At 36.8% G+C, this 18,535-nt stretch overlaps 2 protein-coding genes across 3 annotated transcripts in view; one reads left to right on the top strand and one right to left on the bottom strand.

Annotated features, from left to right (window-relative positions):
- Positions 1-6,576, bottom strand: part of kmt2e (lysine (K)-specific methyltransferase 2E) — a 44,664-nt gene extending 38,088 nt beyond the window's left edge. For both annotated transcript variants that reach the window (XM_066668084.1, XM_066668085.1), the window contains exon 1: positions 6,307-6,576. The gene's annotated coding sequence lies outside the window, so the exon portion shown is untranslated. The remainder of the gene's footprint in view (positions 1-6,306) is intronic.
- Positions 6,577-15,263: 8,687 nt separating this feature from the next.
- Positions 15,264-17,817, top strand: ndufb2 (NADH:ubiquinone oxidoreductase subunit B2). The gene is made up of 4 exons (XM_066669022.1): positions 15,264-15,510; positions 16,115-16,259; positions 17,217-17,317; positions 17,649-17,817. Exons 1-3 carry the CDS (start codon positions 15,425-15,427, stop codon positions 17,286-17,288), a joined length of 303 nt encoding a protein of 100 aa, XP_066525119.1. The 5' UTR covers positions 15,264-15,424; the 3' UTR covers positions 17,289-17,317; positions 17,649-17,817.
- Positions 17,818-18,535: the final 718 nt, after the last annotated feature.

Here is an 18,535-nt window from a genome sequence, read left to right as displayed (position 1 = left end):
TAGAAATACAACTAATTAGCAACTATTAATAAAAATGTAATGGTTCTCGTTTGCCTAGACTAATAATCACTTGATATTTTGTAATAATAAAAAAAAAAACCCTGATTGCTCCTTTAAAGCTTTACAAACAGAGCAGTGAAAACACGTTTTCAGCTGCTGAGGTAACTCAAGCTCACACCCCCTCACTTGGATTTCCTCCCTCCTCCATGTTTAAACTGCAAGAGCTCCACATTGCTTACAACTACCTAAAACACCTGGATCCATCAGTGAAACAGTTGGCAGTACCACTACATATCTCAGCATCCAAAAAAGATCTAACAAATCCTGCACAGCAGCATGCATCACTGTCTGGCTTTATCTTTGTGTTCATAGTTTTGGCTAAGAGATGTTTTAAAGCAAAATAAAGGTGCTTGACTAGGGTCATCACAACCATAAAATTTCAAGAAATGCTTTCCTTCCCAGAATTTTTGGATGTCCACCCATTTTTAATATTGTTAATATTACATAATAAGATTCTATTCTAATTAATACTGAAACGTTTATATTGACCTGTTCATAATAAAGGCAGTACCGTGTTTGTAAATTATGACAAAAAAAAAAAAAAAGACAAAAAATGTTTGCTACACCAAACAAACTGAGCACATCTCTGCAGATTGCTAGCCCTATGATTTGACATATCTTTCCAATGACATACAAGGCGCCACAAAAGAAAAATAAATAAAAAAGACAATTATTGTTGTTTTCTAGTGGTTCTTTTACAACTATACATATAGTTAAGTGACTGAACAACTTTATGTACTTCGAGTCCTTCACAATATGGAGACCCCCCCCTTACCAATTCACACACAGGGATTTATGTGGTCTGGAAATAGCTGCCAGGGGGAGCATTTGCTCTGGCCAGTGATGAAGAGATAGGAGAAAGGAAGAAGCGGAGGGCCAAGGGTCTATGTCAATGTCAAAAAGAGGCAGAAAGAATAAACGAGAGATAGTGTGATGGAGTGATGGAAAAAAGCTGGTGTTAACACTGACCATTTGTATGATGCTGGGTGATACTCATGCATTTCAATATTGCCAAACATTTTGACACTCCTATTCAATAATGACATTCTTAGTGAAACATTTTCTTCAGAGAGAACCTTTACATTTCTTCTGCTCTGTTTAGTGCTGTATTTAAACAATAAGGTAAACATTAGTCGGATAATCTTTCTGTATCATCATATTCTGTTTTTAAGGATTACACTGCTGTAGGCAGAGCAGTCATATGCATATGTTGTTTGTATGAGTTTCCATATGTGAAATATACTGACCAAGAAACATGGATTCGTTTACAAATGCCAGTGTGCTATGTGGTGTAGCACTAATGGAGCCCTTTTGTATGTTCTGACTTTGGAGGAGGGGAGGGTTGGGGTTCAAGCTTTTTGTGTATTGTGCAAACCTACATCATGTGAAAATGTGTTGTCTGAAAAAGGAAGGTCTTGGATCAGATTTGAGTTCAGTAATTGACTGTTAAGTGATTTTTCCGTAACAGACTGAGGGTGTGTGCTAGCATGTGCACTCTAAAGCTGTCTCATTTCCTGTTTATTCTTTTTGTCAAACCTTATAACTCACAGGTGACCTCCTCCAACCACACAAACTAAAACACTAAGACAAGTAGGTAAATTCTGTACATGGGCATGTTTTGCTCAATTTCTAACCAAGGAGTAAGCCAATATAATACTCTACAGTGGACAAAATTCTGCACATATTTGTCCCAACATACTGAACAATATATTGCAGCAAGTGTAAAGGTCTGGGCAGTTGACCACCTAAAATTGCACAATTCATCCTTCCAGTGTGTTAAACACAGCACATAAACACAATTTTTACTTAACACTTCCAAAAGTATGGCTTCTATCAGATTTTGTCCTTGCGACTGCAAGTAGAAAATAAGCAAAACATGCAACCAGGGTGCTCAAAAGGTTTGCATTTCAGTAACGAGCTGCATCAAACAGACATTGCAAACATAAACGTCATTCTAGCTATAAAACAGAAACAATACATAAATAAATACCTAGGGCCCCCGCCTTTTGCAAAAACACTCTAGAAAAAATTAACACACACACACACATAGAAAAGTTGATTCTAGAGAGATTTCTTTTTCTTTTGGCCAAAGACGATGACAAAGCATTAGGGCAAAGTGATTTTGGAGGCCACAATAAATCCCCCATTGTTCCTTTCACAAAGTGCTGCATATTTATGCCTTTATGTAACTCCACCATATGAGAATCTGCCAATACAAAGCCACAGTTCAGCTAAAACAAACCAAACTATAGCACCACAACGATACTCACATTATTCAATCCAGTATGATTTAATGTGCTAACATAAGTGTGCAAATATAAAAATATATATAAAAAAATAAGCTTATGTACTTTTGGATTTGTACTTTCCTATGTATATTAATGACAAAAGTACATTTTCATTAATTCTACTGTAGAACGTCATATTTAACCTCCGATTCAATAGTTTGTTTTTTCAGTTTCAGGGGTTTTGTTGCTCTGCTTTTTTGTGTTTGGGAAACCACTATGACTTTGGGGCTTTAAAATAAAATGTTAGAACCAAATTATACTTCCATGCAAGTAATGTACATATATGCATAAGTTTAAGTAAGGAAAAACATTTGGGGTGGAGGGGGGTAATATCATTATTCAGAAGTAGGAAAATACAAGCCTAAACTAGAACAAACAAAAACTAAGCATTATATACCTATAAACCTTTAGGAAAAGCAAAGAGTTTGAGTAGTAAATGATATTAGAATGATATAGCTAGATGAAATGTTTCAACAAGATGGTGTGGGGCGTCACAGACAGAAATATTAAAACAAAAGCAAATAAACTATTTAAACAAGTATAAAAACACTAGGTGTATTTACTCTTTAGCTAACACAACATGAACTAAAAGGTAAACATTTACACAGAACGAAAAACCAAAGATTAAATATATGTAAGAAAATGCTTGCTTTCTGTTAAAGTATGGAATTACATAATCCTAAACAATGAAACAAAAATAATGAACCAGATATAAAAAGCAAACTAACTTTTGAAATGTTATGACTGAGGATAAAAATGATCAAATGCATAAAGCTGTATAATAATAAGGAGAAATTTGGGGAAAACTGCATAAAACATTAAGGTTTAGCATTTCTCCCTTTTCTTTTTTGTAAAAAGTTATCTAAATAATGCTACATAAAGAAACAAGCATGTAATAAGACTAAGAATAGGCCACAAAATTGACAAAATATATGAAACTGCATGAAGCAGAGTATAAATCATTACATTTAATATAGCATAAAATTCCTTACATAAAAAAAACAAAAAGTGTGTGAATTACCTGTTCCTGAATAAAGAAACATGAAGTAGGCAACCCCTTAACAAAAACCAAATAAAACGTTTAAAAAAACAATAATTAAGCATTAACTACAAAATCTTAAGTATGAACCTTCTGCAAAAATGTATGAATTGAAGCAACAAAAATGGTAAAAGGAAAAAACTTGGAGAAGAAAAATAAATACAAATGTATATGCATGAATAATCATACAATACTGGTGTAAATAAAATGAACGTGAAAACATGAATAAGTGAAAAAAATATGAAATTCAAAAGGAAATATGTAAAGGATGAATGGCTACACGTAAGCATTTAGTATGCATAAAATAAAAAAATTAAAAATATACATAAATGTATATATTTTAAAAGCATGAACTATAGGCAATAAAATAAATGCTGAAGTAGGTGAAGTGCTGGTGTAAAATGATCCTGATGAGGGTGTGGGTCCAGAAGAGCAGTAGCTCCGCCATTTTCATAACGCTTTCTACACAGCGAAGGAGATGAAAACACAAAGCAGAAAAAGCAGCCGCTTTTCTTGGAATTGCGACTCGTTGTTATCGAGGAGTGCTTTAAATCAACTGACTCGATCCAGCAAATGGAAAGATACGAAAAAATACCGAAGAACAGATAGTAATTTCTCCTTATTCGTCAGTCTTTTTTATTTCCCCCGTTCCACCTTAAATGGTGCAGCAGTTACAGTCTGATGCACCATTTAAGGTGGAAGGGGGGAATTTGAAAGACAGCGATATACTCAAGTAGCTAGCTAAAGTGATTTATTCGATTTCTCAGACAGCAAAAACATTTCAGGTGTTCATTGTCATTACGGAATTATGTTAGGTAAAAATAATAAATGCTTTAAAGTCGCCTTTCCGAGCAGCAACCGCAAACAAAAAAACCGAGCTAACAGCTAAAGCTATTAAGCTAACGTTAAAGTTAAATACGCAGAGCTCATTTACGCTCAAAGTGTAGACATGCGGGGCCCGTTTTGCCTCAATAGTATCGAGAAATGTAATGGCAAGAGACTGTTTGTTTTTCATAGTCCAAATTATGAGGAATAAGGACGTTTGTCGGTCGTTTAAAACGAAAAGAAAAACACTGCGCAGTTGAATCGTGAACGTTAGGAGGATAACTTATGAGGCTAGCGCGCTAACCGTAGCTAAGTTACTCTGTTTTTATTGTGAACGTTTATTTTGGTAGTTTTTCCTTCGATTGAGCGACCTCTCCACTCCAGCGGCGCTTATTAAAAACACATGTAATTATTTTAAGACAAACCAGACAGTGGTGTTTTGAATGCTGTACATTGTGTAGGTTTTAATATAGAGAGAGTATATGCTCTTGGTCAACATAATACCTATATCATAAAAAAAGATCCTCTGTATCTGTAATTTGAAATACCTCTTAATTAGAAACGTATTTTATATTCTAGGTTAAAAGGCACGAATCAGAAATAAAATGCATTAAAAAAAGCATTCTATATATTTGACTGTAAAATAATACCACTCCAGGTAAACGTCAGAAAATTAGTTATATATCAAATTAACAAATTTGTGTCTTTGGGGTCATTATTAGAACAATTATGAGCATGCTAAATGAATAGGAACAGTCCAGTTGGGAAATGTTGCTCTAGATTAGCATGATCATCCCTCACTTTTCATAATAATGAGAGGTAAACATGGAAATCATATTATAACAAGGTGTACACACTTATGTTAAAAGTATACCTAATAAAACATTACTTTGTGGCACTTACAAATTACTAGAAACAAGAAATTTAAGAAATTATGTTCATCATCTTAAAAGATAAAGGGTGTTCTCGAATACACTAACATTTCTCATTTTATGTGGTAAATTAAAGCTATTAAGTCAGGTTGACATTAGCAAAACAGATCTTTTGATGGCCATACACATACACACACACACACACACACACATACATATATATATATATATAAAACCTTATTTGAAAACAAATGTGTGGTAAAAACCCCATACATTAGACAATGTTGCAATAGGTGAACAGGTCAGAGACACTGGGTCAATAGTTCTTGCAAAGCTCATAATACATCACATTTAAAAACTTTAGTGCTTGCTGTAGATTTTATTATTAATAAAAAAAATAGGTTATAAAAGGGCATTAAAAATATAAGCCTACATATCCATAAGGTAAATTCTGAGCCTTTTATCATCTCTCATAATTCAGTAAACAAAAATGTAAAAAATGAACTTAATGGCCTGAGTCCCTGAACCAATTGAGCTAGTCTATCCACATTTGTAATTTTTAAAAGAAAAGTTTTTGCAGCTTTTTTTTACATCCACATTCCATATGTAAATATTAACAGAAACCTGTCTTTAAAAGAATACACAAGTAAAATCTGTTAGTCTGTGGCCTTTGTGTATAAAATTTCCCCAAAACTATTAGAAAAGATTGGGTCATAATTTTTAATACAATAGTAAAAACCTGATTTTTTTTTTATCTGCAAACTTGACCACTGTCTGAGGAAGGGGTTGATATGAGTGAAAGTTGGTCAGAAAAATAAACATTAACTTGAATATCCTAGCATCAACTTTTCCATCCAAAACATTTACTTACTGGTTTGTAACACACAAATGACACAAATGTCCAGTGGCTTTCAAGCTAGGCAGCTGGAGACCAGCCAGAAAAACACATGAGAGTTTTTTATACCACGAAATAAGGTCGTCAGCATGATAAGATTTTTTTGAAGCACAGCTTGTTTGCTTTTAGGAAATTGTAATAGGAAAACTGCACCAAATGTGGTAATTAACACAGCATCCCCACACACACGCGCGCGCGCACACACACAGCAACAGCCAGCACAAGTCAAGCCAAGAAGATAAAGCTATAATGTGATATAGAGGATTAAAAAGTGTTTAAACAGCAGGACATAGGCTAAATGTTATATTTAAATGGAAAAACACTCACCTTTAACGTACACTGTATATTAAACGCCTTGAATAGAAGAAACAGGGCACCAAAACAATTACTGTTCACTCTCCACTGCGGATGTAGCCAAGAAGATTTATGAAAAGGATAAAAAACAACAGATACTAAACTGCTACGAGCTCCCTTATTTTACCCCACAATGCCTGCACTCTTGCCCTAAGCTCAGCCCACAGTTCTATCACAGTTTTATTTATATTAAACGCTCAAATCATCCACTAAAAACGACTGATTAAAAATTGGATCCTTTCAATCCCTGTGCAAAAATGGCGGCCCTGGCAGAGCTGATACGGTCACGCCCACCACAGAGAGACCACGCCCACTCTCTCGAGCTGGCCCCTCCCGCCCCGATTCATAGGTCACGCCCACACAAGCTGCGGGGTTACAGAGGCGTAGTGGCAGGGTCTGTAAGGCAAGGGGAGGGAGAGTTCACCCTCGGTAAAAGCGGTGCATGATGCTTGGATTGTTTTCAGTTCTTTACAATTATTTAGACCTCTCACAGTTAAAATATTTTTTCTTTCATCCTTGTTAATATGTCTCTGCGGTGTTTTTATACCATAGAATATTCGTATCAGGAATTAAACAAGCAGTCGACATAGTGGGTGAGCATTTCAAATTTGAAACAGAAGTGTTTGGTCCAAGGTTCTCAGATCAGAAACCTATGCCAATCCCATCGACTTGTGGGGCAGGGATTTCAAGATGCATGTGAGTGGTGGTCGAATGAGTGGAGATCTGTGCGTAGTAAATGAAGGTGAATGTTTAGATTTACTAAGAGAGGTACTACTAAGAACTGTCTGATGAAAAGAATGGAATACCATTTAATGTTAACCGCTAACATACACTAAATGACGTTTCATGGGTGATATAAGCAATCAAAGCATTTCCACTTTGTATATTCAGTATTCCAAAGACAGTCTGAAAAACACAGTTACATACAGCCAGGGTTACATATGTCACACGCCTAAGTAACTATTCAGATTACGGGGTGGGGCGTTCAAACAAATGTTGGAGGGGTATGTGGAGACACTAACAGTCCTAGCGGCATGTTCGTTAATCTACAGGCATTGAATGAATGGGAAGGTATAGAGTGTATAACTTATTTTAAGACATAAGTTTTTTCCTTGTAAATAACTTTTATATCTTACATTTTATGATGAATAATTTAACAGTCTTCTTGTGCACAAAAAGGTAAAAATAATTGGCCAATAATTCTTATAATATAGTACAATATAGGGTATTATATAAAGTATTTCTTACAATGGTAATATTAAAATATTTACTGTACAATTAAATATATGAAATAAGACTCCCCATCTGTGAAATAGAAATCGAAGTTACTTCTTTATTAAAAAAAACCCAATTTATTTTAAAAAATTATTTTAATTTAAATTAAGTTAAATTTAAATTTTAACTTAATTCAATTTAAGTAAAGGATATGCATTTCTAAAGGCTCCGCAAAGGTGTCCGTAATAAAGAAATCTATATCCTATGAAAAATAAGCTTAGAAATGTTTCTACAGTTAATTTAAAATGCAATAAGTTTAATAATTAATAATGAACAAGAATATGAAATTAATATACAGTTACAGCAGTAGGAGAATCTGTGTGAATTTTTTCTGGAACCAACTGTCTATAATGGCGGCACGGTGGTGCAGCAGGTTAGTGTCGCAGTCACACAGCTCCAGGGACCTGGAGGTTGTGGGTTCGATTCCCGCTCTGGGTGACTGTCTGTGAGGAGTGTGGTGTGTTCTCTCTGTTTCTGCGTGGGTTTCCTCTGGGTGCTTCGGTTTCCTCCAACAGTCCAAAAACGCACGTTGGTAGGTGGATTGGCGACTCAAAACTGTCCGTAGGTGTGAGTGAGTGTGTGTGTTGCCCTGTGAAGGACTGCCGCCCCCTCCAGGGTGTATTCCTGCCTTGTGCCCAATGATTCCAGGTAGGCTCTGGACCCACACTCTAATCAGCTAATTAACTCAAAACACCTGCAAAGGCCTTTAAATGGTCTCTCAGTCTAGTTCTGTAGGCTACACAATCATGGGGAAGACTGCTGATTGACAGTTGTCCAAAAGATGACCATTGATACCTTACACAAGCAGGGAAGGACAAGAAAGGTCATTGCTAATGAGGCTGACTGTTCACAGAGCTCTGTGTCTAAGCACATTAATAGAGAGGCAAAGGGAAGGAAAAGATGTGGTAGAAAAAAAGTGTACAAGCGATAGGGATAACCTCACCCTGGAGAGGATTGTGAAACAAAACCCATTCAAAAATGTGGAAGAGATTCACAAAGACTGGACTGCAGCTGGAGTCAGTGCTTCAAGAACCACCACGCACAAACGTGTACAAGACATGGGTTTCAGCTGTTGCATTCCTTGTGTCAAGCCACTCTTGAACAAGAGACAGTGTCAGAAACATCTCGCCTGGTCTAAAGACAAAAATGACTGGACTGCTGTTGAGTGGTCCAAAGTTATGTTCTCTGATGAAAGTAAATTTTGCATTTCCCTTGGAAATCAAAGTCCCAGAGTCTGGAGGTCCCACAGTCAGTGATGGTTTGGTGTGCCACGTCATCTGCTGGTGTTGGCCCACTGTTTTCTGAGATCCAAAGTCAACACAAAAGGCCCAACTAAGTATTGAGTGCTGTACATGCTTATACATTCCATGTTCATACTTTTCAGTTGGCCAGCATTTCTAAAAATCCTTTTTTGTATTGGTCTTAAGTAATATTCTAATTTTCTGAGATACTGAATTTGGGGTTTTCATTAGTTGTCAGTTATAATAATCAAATTAAAAGAAATAAACACTTGAAATATATCAGTCTGTGTGTAATGAATGAGTATAATATACAAGTTTCACTTTTTGAATGGAGTTACTGAAATAAAAAAACTTTTCCTGATATTCTAATTTACACAGCTCCAGGGACCTGGAGGTTGTGGGTTAGATTCCCGCTCCGGGTGACTGTCTGTGAGGAGTTGGTGTGTTCTCCCCGTGTCTGCGTGGGTTTCCTCCAGGTACTCCGGTTTCCTCCCACAGTCCAAAAACACACGTTGGTAGGTGGATTTGCGACTCAAAAATGTCCGTAGGTGTGAGTGTGTGAGTGAATGTGTGTGTGTGCGTGTCTGTGTTGCCCTGTGAAGGACTTGCGCCCCCTCCAGGGCGTGTTCCCGCCTTGCGCCCAGTGATTCCGGGTAAACTCTGGACCCACCGCGACCCTGAACTGGATAAGCGGTTACAGATAATGAATGAATGAATGATATTCTAATTTTATGACCAGCACCTGTATATGATTATGTGCATGGGCAGGGCATGCATTATTCTTTTCAGGGATTTTTTTTTCTGGTTTAAGTTTCACTGGTTCTATGTCAAAGATGACATTGGTGTTTATGGTTTTATGAGGAAGTTGATATGCAGACCATTCATTTCCTCTTTTGTTCCCTCTGAACATTTAGTTTTCTGGCATATTGTTGCTTTCAAATGAATGCATACAGAAAACAAAAGTCTGAATATGTTGAGTGAAGTTTCTTTGCTAGGGTTAGGGAAAATTTCATATACAGAAAAATAAAATGTATGTGATTTATAGTTAATGTATTGTAAATTAAACAAAATGTAATTGTGTGTAGTGTTCACTTAATGTGCTCATTTATTTTTGCTTGGAAAACATGTAACATCTGCAATATCTTTTGCGTGGTATTGTTTTCCATAAGTTTTGATAATAAAGTTGTGAATATATTCTGCAATTTTACATATGTTGTTTATTTTTCCATTCATACATGAATTGACTGATTGATTGACATATAAATTCCCAGCCCGAGATGAATAAAGTGTTATATGGACCAGGGGTGACTAAACTGCTCTTAGATGTGTACAGTGCAGAAAATGAACTAAGGTATAGGCTGAATATGAACAGTGCACCTATAAGACCCAGTACAGTGGGGGGCTGCAAATCTGAGTTACATAACACTTATACAAGCATAGTTTCTCAGAGCTGGAGAAAGGTGGAGAGACAAAGTGACCACCTTTCCCCAGCACAAACATCTGGATGTGGACGAGAGGTTTCAACATTAAGATCAAACGCCAAATGCACTACAACTACACTTTTTTTTATAAATATGACCAATGCATGAAATGGTTTAAAATGGAAAATTATAATATTAATATAAGTAATATTACTGCCAGGTTAACTGTGCGTCTGGTGTCTATCTGGAACCCTCACTTGGGGAAAACATGCCACACTCCTCACAGTCAGTTACCAACACAACAACTTGTTGCACCACTGTGAGAGCCTACCTGGAATCATTGGAGGTATACACTCTGGAGGGGGCGCCAGTCCTTCACAGGGCAACACACGCGTTCACACCTACAGGCAATTTTGAGTCGCCAATCAACACACCAACTCCTCACAGAGAGACACCCAGAGCAGGAATCGAACCCACAGGTCCCTGGAGCTGTGTGACTGCGACACTACCTGCTACGCCACTGTGCCGCTCTGGTGAAATATTCACATTTTAATACACAATTACTGTATATTTGCTGAATTTAACCTATATATATGCTGAATTTAAGCTATATATAGCATGTATCGTGAGCAAAATTAGCAGCATATTTTATATTACACTATTTTTGTTTTCTTTTTCTGCACATTATTATAAACTCAGAAAATAAACAGCAATAGTGTAAAAAGATATGTAGTAGTGTGCTTATCTTCCATTTGACCATTTTTTCTTATTTACATACACTGGCAACTGGTTTTGAAGCAGAGGACCTCTGTCATATTACAGCCTCATTCCCAGAACCTCTCACCCTCACACCCCCCCCAACCTTCATTTCTCTATCCCTCCCCCACAGACAGTCAAGCCAAGCAGCATCCTGCGCATGTGCATCACACAGCTAAGTCTTGGCATTTATTCGGAGGGGAGCAGCACTGAAGGTGAAATGACTCGCAGCTTCGACCAAAGACCTTCTCAAAGTGGAAAAGAGCATGTTTAGCCATTTTACAGGATTTATTTTCAAATTTTCAGCATGGGATTCCAAGGACACAAGCAACATCAGGTGTTGGGAGACCAGGCTTTGTTAAGGTTTTAAGGTTCCTTTCATTATTTTCTATTTACAAAATAATAAAACAGCTTATTTTCATTCTTTTCAAAAAATTTCCCCACCTTGAAAATATGCAGAATAACCTGAATGGATGAGTGATGCCTCTGTTGGCATTCTACATGTTATGTTTACAAATATTTACTGTATGTAAAGAATGTTTTAAATACATGATTTTTAAAATACAATTTGTTCACAACAACCAATGTTACTATTTCAGATAATAAAATGCAATACATACAAAGGTCTCCCAAAATGTTAGTTAAGATTATGAATACTAAATTTAACATATTAATTGTCGTTTAAAAATTGTGCATGCTATTAGTCCCATTTTCTCTATATATCTGATGGGAAAAATGGTGCCTCGGGTCATATTACTATTCAAAATAAAATATACCTCACAAATCTTCTATATATAATGAGTCTGCACATTTTAATATTGCATTATTTGTACACACATCTAATACTTCACAGGTGTAGACTTGGAATACAAGCTCCTTTCAAGAAATAATATTCATTCTTACAACTGAGACAGGTTTACAGTACCTGTCAAAACAATTTTGATTAATTTCTTTCACAAAAGAAAATGTATCTTACATTAGGGATATTTATACCACGTAAAATAGATACAGAACATAGGAGAGGACACAAAGCCAGAACTGGTGTCATATAACATCCATCCCCACATGCAACTTGATATTTTTCAGGATGAACTAAAATGGATTTTTTTTTTTAAACCATAGAATGTAGCCTGTGTATAGATGTAAAATACATAAGAACTGACAATGTAACAAACATAAAATATCACATTTAAGTTACGTTTAAGCCTGACAGAGGCCTAAGTGGGACCTTAATCATGGAATCACCCAAAATAAAGCTCTATTGTCCTGTTATATATTTATTTAAATTCCGTGTAGATTACGTCATCCCGCATAGCGAATGGGCGGGGTCTGAGCTCCGAGGGGAGAGCGGCCCGCCCGGAGAGAAATGCGGCGCCATTACAAACAGACAAGAAAGAAGAAGACGACGGATTTACACTTGTTGCTCGACATTTGGTGAAATAAACCCTTCGGTGTGGATGGGATGAGTGTCCCGTGGTTCCGACTGGGGCGTCACAGCATGGAATTTCTTCGTGTTTCGTGCTGAAATAGAGCGATAGGTTGAGCCTCAGTGCTGTAAACAGTTCAATGTAAATGAAATGGGTGTGGGCGGACGGTTGGGCGTGTGACGTCAGAGCCTTACAGAGCGTTCGAGAAGTTCAACAGCTGTTCGGATCCTGCGTTGGAAAAGCTTCATTGATGCGGAAAAAAATGAGTGTGGAAAGATATACCAGAGTGTGTCGTATGTAATTTTATTTTACCCCCACTACATAAATAAAATATACATAGAGAAAATATGTATCTGTGGTGAGGAAATATGCGTTTTCTGGCTTTATAAAAACCTCAAATAATCAATTTCCAAATGTTTAGAACTAGAGAATCGATCCTGTGGAGTCGACTCCCACACTCGAATTAGAGTGAATTTTAACGATTTTTTTCTTATGAACTGGAGCATAAATCCAAAAGACAGACATAAACAAATGTATATTATTAAGTTTCATAAGCCTTGAGCTTTTTCATCATATTGGGTGTTTTCCTTCTACAGGTAATATAACTACAACGTGGAAGAGAACATTTTTAAAATATATCTGAAGCGTCATATTCATTTTTAATGACTTTTGTTATTGTAGAGCTGGTTTAAATAAAATTTCATGTAACTATTGTTATGTTCATATTTCATATGAAATTGTCATATCCAGTGATAACCCTGCTTCCAGAAAATTAATTTTGAAAATAGAGCTCAAAGTATTAATATAATTTGATTATTAAACTGAATGTATCTATATCCTATCTGTTAAGAGGATTACAATAACTACCAAATGTTGCCATAAATAATGGTGTAGAATAGGAACTACCTTTATTTCCTTCTGCCTTGTTCCCAAGAGGCCCCCTTAAAAGTAGTGCAATGAAATCACAGATTCAATCCCAAGCACACAGCAGGATGATATGTAGAAGGAAAAACCAAATGTAATGAATATCAAAATGCTCTAAATACTTTAATTGGCAATATCACAAACACAATTAAACATGTAAAGTATCACTAAACTACAGAACATTCATTATCTGTAACTGCTTATCCAGTTCGGGGGTCGCGGTGGGTCCAGAGCCTACCTGGAATCATTGGGCGCAAGGCGGGAACACACCCTCACACACACCTATGGACACTTTTGAGTCGCCTGTCCACCAATGTGTGTTTTTGGACTGTGGGAGGAAATCCACACAGACACAAGGAGAACACACCAAACGCCTCACAGTCACCCGGAGTGGGAATCAAACCCACAACCTCCAGGTCCCTGGAGCTGTGTGACTGCTACACTACCTGCTGCACCAGGTAGATGCGATTTGAGATATCATAGACAAAAAACACTTTTTATAAAATTCAGTAGATGTTTCCCATCTGTTTGTGTGCTTGAAATCGGTCTAATGTATTTACAAAGCCCTCTAAATTGGTATAAGAACAAACACTGTCCAGTATGCTAGGATCGCATAGAATATCTGTGTTATCGCCTGTCCCACCTGAGATTTTAACCCTTTCTAATTAAAATGTATTATATGTAATGATGTTTTCAGTTTTTTTATTTCTTCCTGTGTTATTAGGGTTTATAATAATTTATAAAACATATTGATTAATGTATCCTGTAATGTATCCTGTGTATCCTGGAACACGGGTCACAATTTCACTCTCTCAGAGATGCCTGAGGAGTAGTTTGCTGCTACACTTTACAGATAATGTTGTGCTACTGGCCTCCAGCATGCAGTTGAGTGGTTTGCAGCTGAGTGTGAAGATGTCAGTTTGCGGATCAGCACCTCAAAGTCTGAAAGCCATGTTTATCTCCAGGAAAAAGATGACATGCTCCTTCCAAGTAGGGGATGAGGACCTACCTCAAGTGAAGGAATTCAAGTACCTCAGGGTCATGTTCATGAGTGAAGGGAAGAGGGATCGTAAGATTGACTGTAAATTAGATTAATGCAGTTGCTGAACCAGATTATAGTGGTGAAGAAGGAGCTGAGCAAACTTTTCTGACGTAAGCACGTTCTCAAATTTTGGTGATGACAGAAAGAATAAGATTATGGATATAAGCAACTGAAGTGGGTTTTCTCTTGCAGGACGAATGAGGCGCTTAGAGTAGAGCCTCTGTTGTTTTGCATTAACGAGAGTCAGCTGACATGGTTCAGCCATCTGATAAGGATACCCCCCTGGACGCCTCTCTCTAGAGGTATACCAGGCAGAGACAGGAACCCACTGGAGGAATTATATCCCCCGGCTGGTGTGGGACTGCCTGGGATCCCCCAGGAAGAGCTGGTGGACGTTGTGGAAGACATGATACCTGGTATACTTTGCTCTCCCTGGTGTCACTGAGAAAAAAAAAATAAAAACATATATATATATATATAATGGAAATTTCAATGTTCGTATATACGAACATATCAAATTGTGAATGTAATATTTTCACTTTAACAAAAAAAAAAATGAAGGATGTTATATAAAAAACAAACATATTAAAAGCAAAATCAAGTGTCATATAACATCCATATACTTCAGGGTGAACTAAAATGGAAACACCACGAGCCAGGTTTTTGACCCTAAAGTAAATATATGAAAATAATCAGCCAAAACTTACACGGAACAGAAATAAAAACGTTTTGTAATTTAATGAAACTATTATGTCCGTAAATCTGCAAAGGCCTTCGTCGCCATCTAGAGGATTAACAGGGAACTACAGCGACCTAATATATCACAACAGACAACGCCGTCCTCTGAAGAAACCAATCAAAGAGCGCCGTACTCATCGGGTGCTGTTGGTCTGGCCAATCAGGGAGTGCTTTTCTGTGATGCCGGTGCAGAAAAAGCTTGTTGTGGAAGGTGACATTAGCGGTGTTTGATAAAAGTTGTTGGTTCCTATTTTTTTTTTAAGTGAAATGTCTTCTTTCGGGAGGACGGCGGGGTTGTTTCGGGCCGGAGCTCATATTTTAAGGAGCGGGACCCAGCGCGTCTTTCTCCGAAAGTGAGTGATAAACAGCGGCCTTCAGAACCGATGAGTCCGAATTCAGCTGTAATCCGAAACAAATATATTAAAGCACCTTATGAATTTATGAATGATACAATAAATGAAATTAGATATACTTGGACTTAGGTCACACAGACGTTAAGCTTTATTCCATGTTACTTGTCTATGCTATTTTTAATGTACTGCTATATCTCACTGAAATGTCTGTCTGATCCTCCACATGCTTGTCTGTCTGTTAAAGTAGCTATATATCTATCCACCAGTCGTAAAACTAAACACATATCATCCACATTAACATTAAAGTGACCTCTTTCGCTGTCCATTTTATCAGTTCCACCGAGCATTTGTGCATGTGCAATTATACAGTTACAGACTGGAGTCAGATTGTTGCTCTGCATACGTTATTATTTCTTCTTCAATGTTTTCTCTGTTCTACCATGGTCTGGACAACCACAGAGCTGGTATTATTTGGGTGTTTTGTGGTAATAGAATTGGATTAGATCACATGATAAAGTGGACAATAACTATGGAATATAAAAGTGAGACTTTTGGAACTGAATTGAATTCTGTTTGGTAACCCATGTTATTGTTTATTTCTCAGAGCTGGAGGAGGTCCCCACATTGTTGCTCAGTACAGGCAGCCTCCGCAGCTGACAAAGAGGCAGCAGTTCCAGGCAGAGCTGCTTAGTGGAGCCATGTGGTTCTGGATTCTCTGGCACACCTGGCACGACTCAGACGCTGTTCTGGTCCGTCTCTAAAATAGACTCATTACTTTACTAATTCATGTGCTTAATCATGTTTAGTACTGCACATCATACCATAGCATTTAAAAGACTAAAGTTACTTTAATTCATTAATACAGTGAGTAAGCGAGCAAGCGAGTGAGCTAGTGAGTGTGTGTGTGCGTGCAAGCAGCTGCTTATCCAGCTTCTTCACCTGGAATCACTGAGAGCAAGGCAGGAACACACCCTGGATTGGGCTCTGGTCTATCACAGGGCATCATACACTCAAATTCACTCACAAACTCACCACTTATGGACAATTTTGTGTAGTGGAACTACCTACAAATGTGTGATGTAGGTTATTTTCCTCTTCTTTGGACTGTGGGTTGAAATGGATTTACAATACAATTGATTAAAAATATAGAGACAAGCTTAATCGAGCATACACTGGTTTGCTCATGGACTACAGAAAATGTTGAATCTTTGTCTCACTAAAGGTGCTTTTTAATAGATAGTGTAAACAATGACTAATCACCTTTATTAATATTTCATGGTAAGTTCTTGGGCATATTCTGCAATTAATCTGATCATATAGACACTGTCATATTGCTCTTATGCATCAGCCAGGGTGATATTGGTGGTTATAAATAGTCCTTAGAAACCTCTGATTATTTTTCTATTCTTATAATTATTTAGTTATGAGGTTTGTATTATACAATGAGGTAAATTAATACTATAGTTTAATCATAACAGTCAGAATAAAACCATGTATTTATGAAATATTTGTGCAAAACCACAATGTTCAAATAAATCATGTAAAAGTAGGTTAACTTTCATTAAAAACAGCAATAAAATGGTCTTAAAATGATATGAACTTGTAACGTGACGTAAAGAGCAGATCATGTTTTCAAATGGAGATTTGCTTTATTAAATCAAGCAACAGTGATCACTAATGACCAGTTTTAATGTTGTTTCCCTCAGGGCCATTTCCCGTGGCCTGACACATCTGCCTGGACGGACGAGGAGCTGGGGATTCCTCCTGACGACGAGTGAAATTATTCACAAATGATCATCAGTCTAATGTGAGTACACAGAGAATTCATAAAGGAAGTGGAGGCAGTTCACTGGTTAAAATGAAGGGGAAACTCTTTAGGAAAATATCCCATGCTTTAATTAGTGTTTGAATAAAGATCTACTGTTAAATGCAGTAATGTATACATTTATAGTTTAATTTGTTTTTCATATTTAGCTGCATAGCAATGCATTTATTTAATGTAAATTTTAGTATTAGAAAGAAACAAGATTCAATAATTTCAATGGGTGTTAATCCTTGTCACAATATTGTCTACTGCTCCATTCAGTGCTATTCCTCCTGTAGATGAGTTGTTAATATTTAAAATTTCCTTTCTGTAGGTTATGTCTGCTCCCTAAACACAGGCTTTGCTAAACTCTCCCAACACTTCAGAGAGTCCAGTCTGCAGAGAGACTTATTTATCAAGTCTGATTTACCAAGAAGATTTCTGTACCATGTATAAATCTAGAAACAAATACAGCATTTACACAAGTCAAATGAGGTGTTGTTTGAGTCTGTTTTGTCAATTTTTTTTTATTTTGTCACTTAACATCAGGTCAAAAGGGAAGTATAAGAACATGACCTACAAAACTTTTTTTCCAACATGTATTTACATTTAATTTTCACTGCATAAAATTGAAAATCTTGAGGGATAACCACACTTACTGATAGATGAACAGAACATAGGATTGAGAACATTTACACACATTCCATACAACAGTCGCAAACAGATTAAAGGAGAAAAAGCACAAAACTATACAAATCATCTGTACAATTAATTCTTTATGCAGAGGCGAGGAGAACCTTCCAAAGCTTCAATTTCAAAACACAGATCAAACTTTGTCAGGATAATAGGTTAAGATTTATACTTTCTCGAGGTGGTTTCACCAAGCAAGGTTTAGGATGTGTTTAAACTGATTACTTACATCATCTTGGTCCAAACCACTGCAGAAAACGAACCACTGGTTTGTTTGTATTCGTGCATTAAACATCAAACTAGAGGAGAAAATGATCCCAGCTGCTTGGACAGAATGTGCACTGAAGTCATTTTTGAGCCTATGTCGTGATTTACTGAAGCTGGTAGGTCTCATTTTAAAACCAAAGCTTCCATTCAATTTATTTAAAACAGTTAACAGCTGAAACAGTCAATTCCTTTTTTTTTTTCATGAAACAAAGCAAAGATAATGCTTCGGTCTGGTTGGTTGGTTGGTTGTCTTTGGTTCATTTT

This window comes from Hoplias malabaricus, chromosome 4, assembly GCF_029633855.1.
Source record: "Hoplias malabaricus isolate fHopMal1 chromosome 4, fHopMal1.hap1, whole genome shotgun sequence".
Classification (NCBI taxonomy): Eukaryota; Metazoa; Chordata; class Actinopteri; order Characiformes; family Erythrinidae; genus Hoplias; species Hoplias malabaricus.
Note: the sequence above shows the minus strand (reverse complement) of the source record. Positions and strands in the feature narration are given on the sequence as shown.

Bases quoted from the DNA above. Each gene is read 5' to 3' on its own strand.
- ndufb2 (XM_066669022.1), top strand. From the start codon at position 15,425: ATGTCTTCTTTCGGGAGGACGGCGGGGTTGTTTCGGGCCGGAGCTCAT. The intron at 15,511-16,114 runs GTGAGTGATAAA...TTTATTTCTCAG, and splicing joins CAGCGCGTCTTTCTCCGAAA to AGCTGGAGGAGGTCCCCACA. The intron at 16,260-17,216 runs GTCCGTCTCTAA...TGTTTCCCTCAG, and splicing joins ACGACTCAGACGCTGTTCTG to GGCCATTTCCCGTGGCCTGA.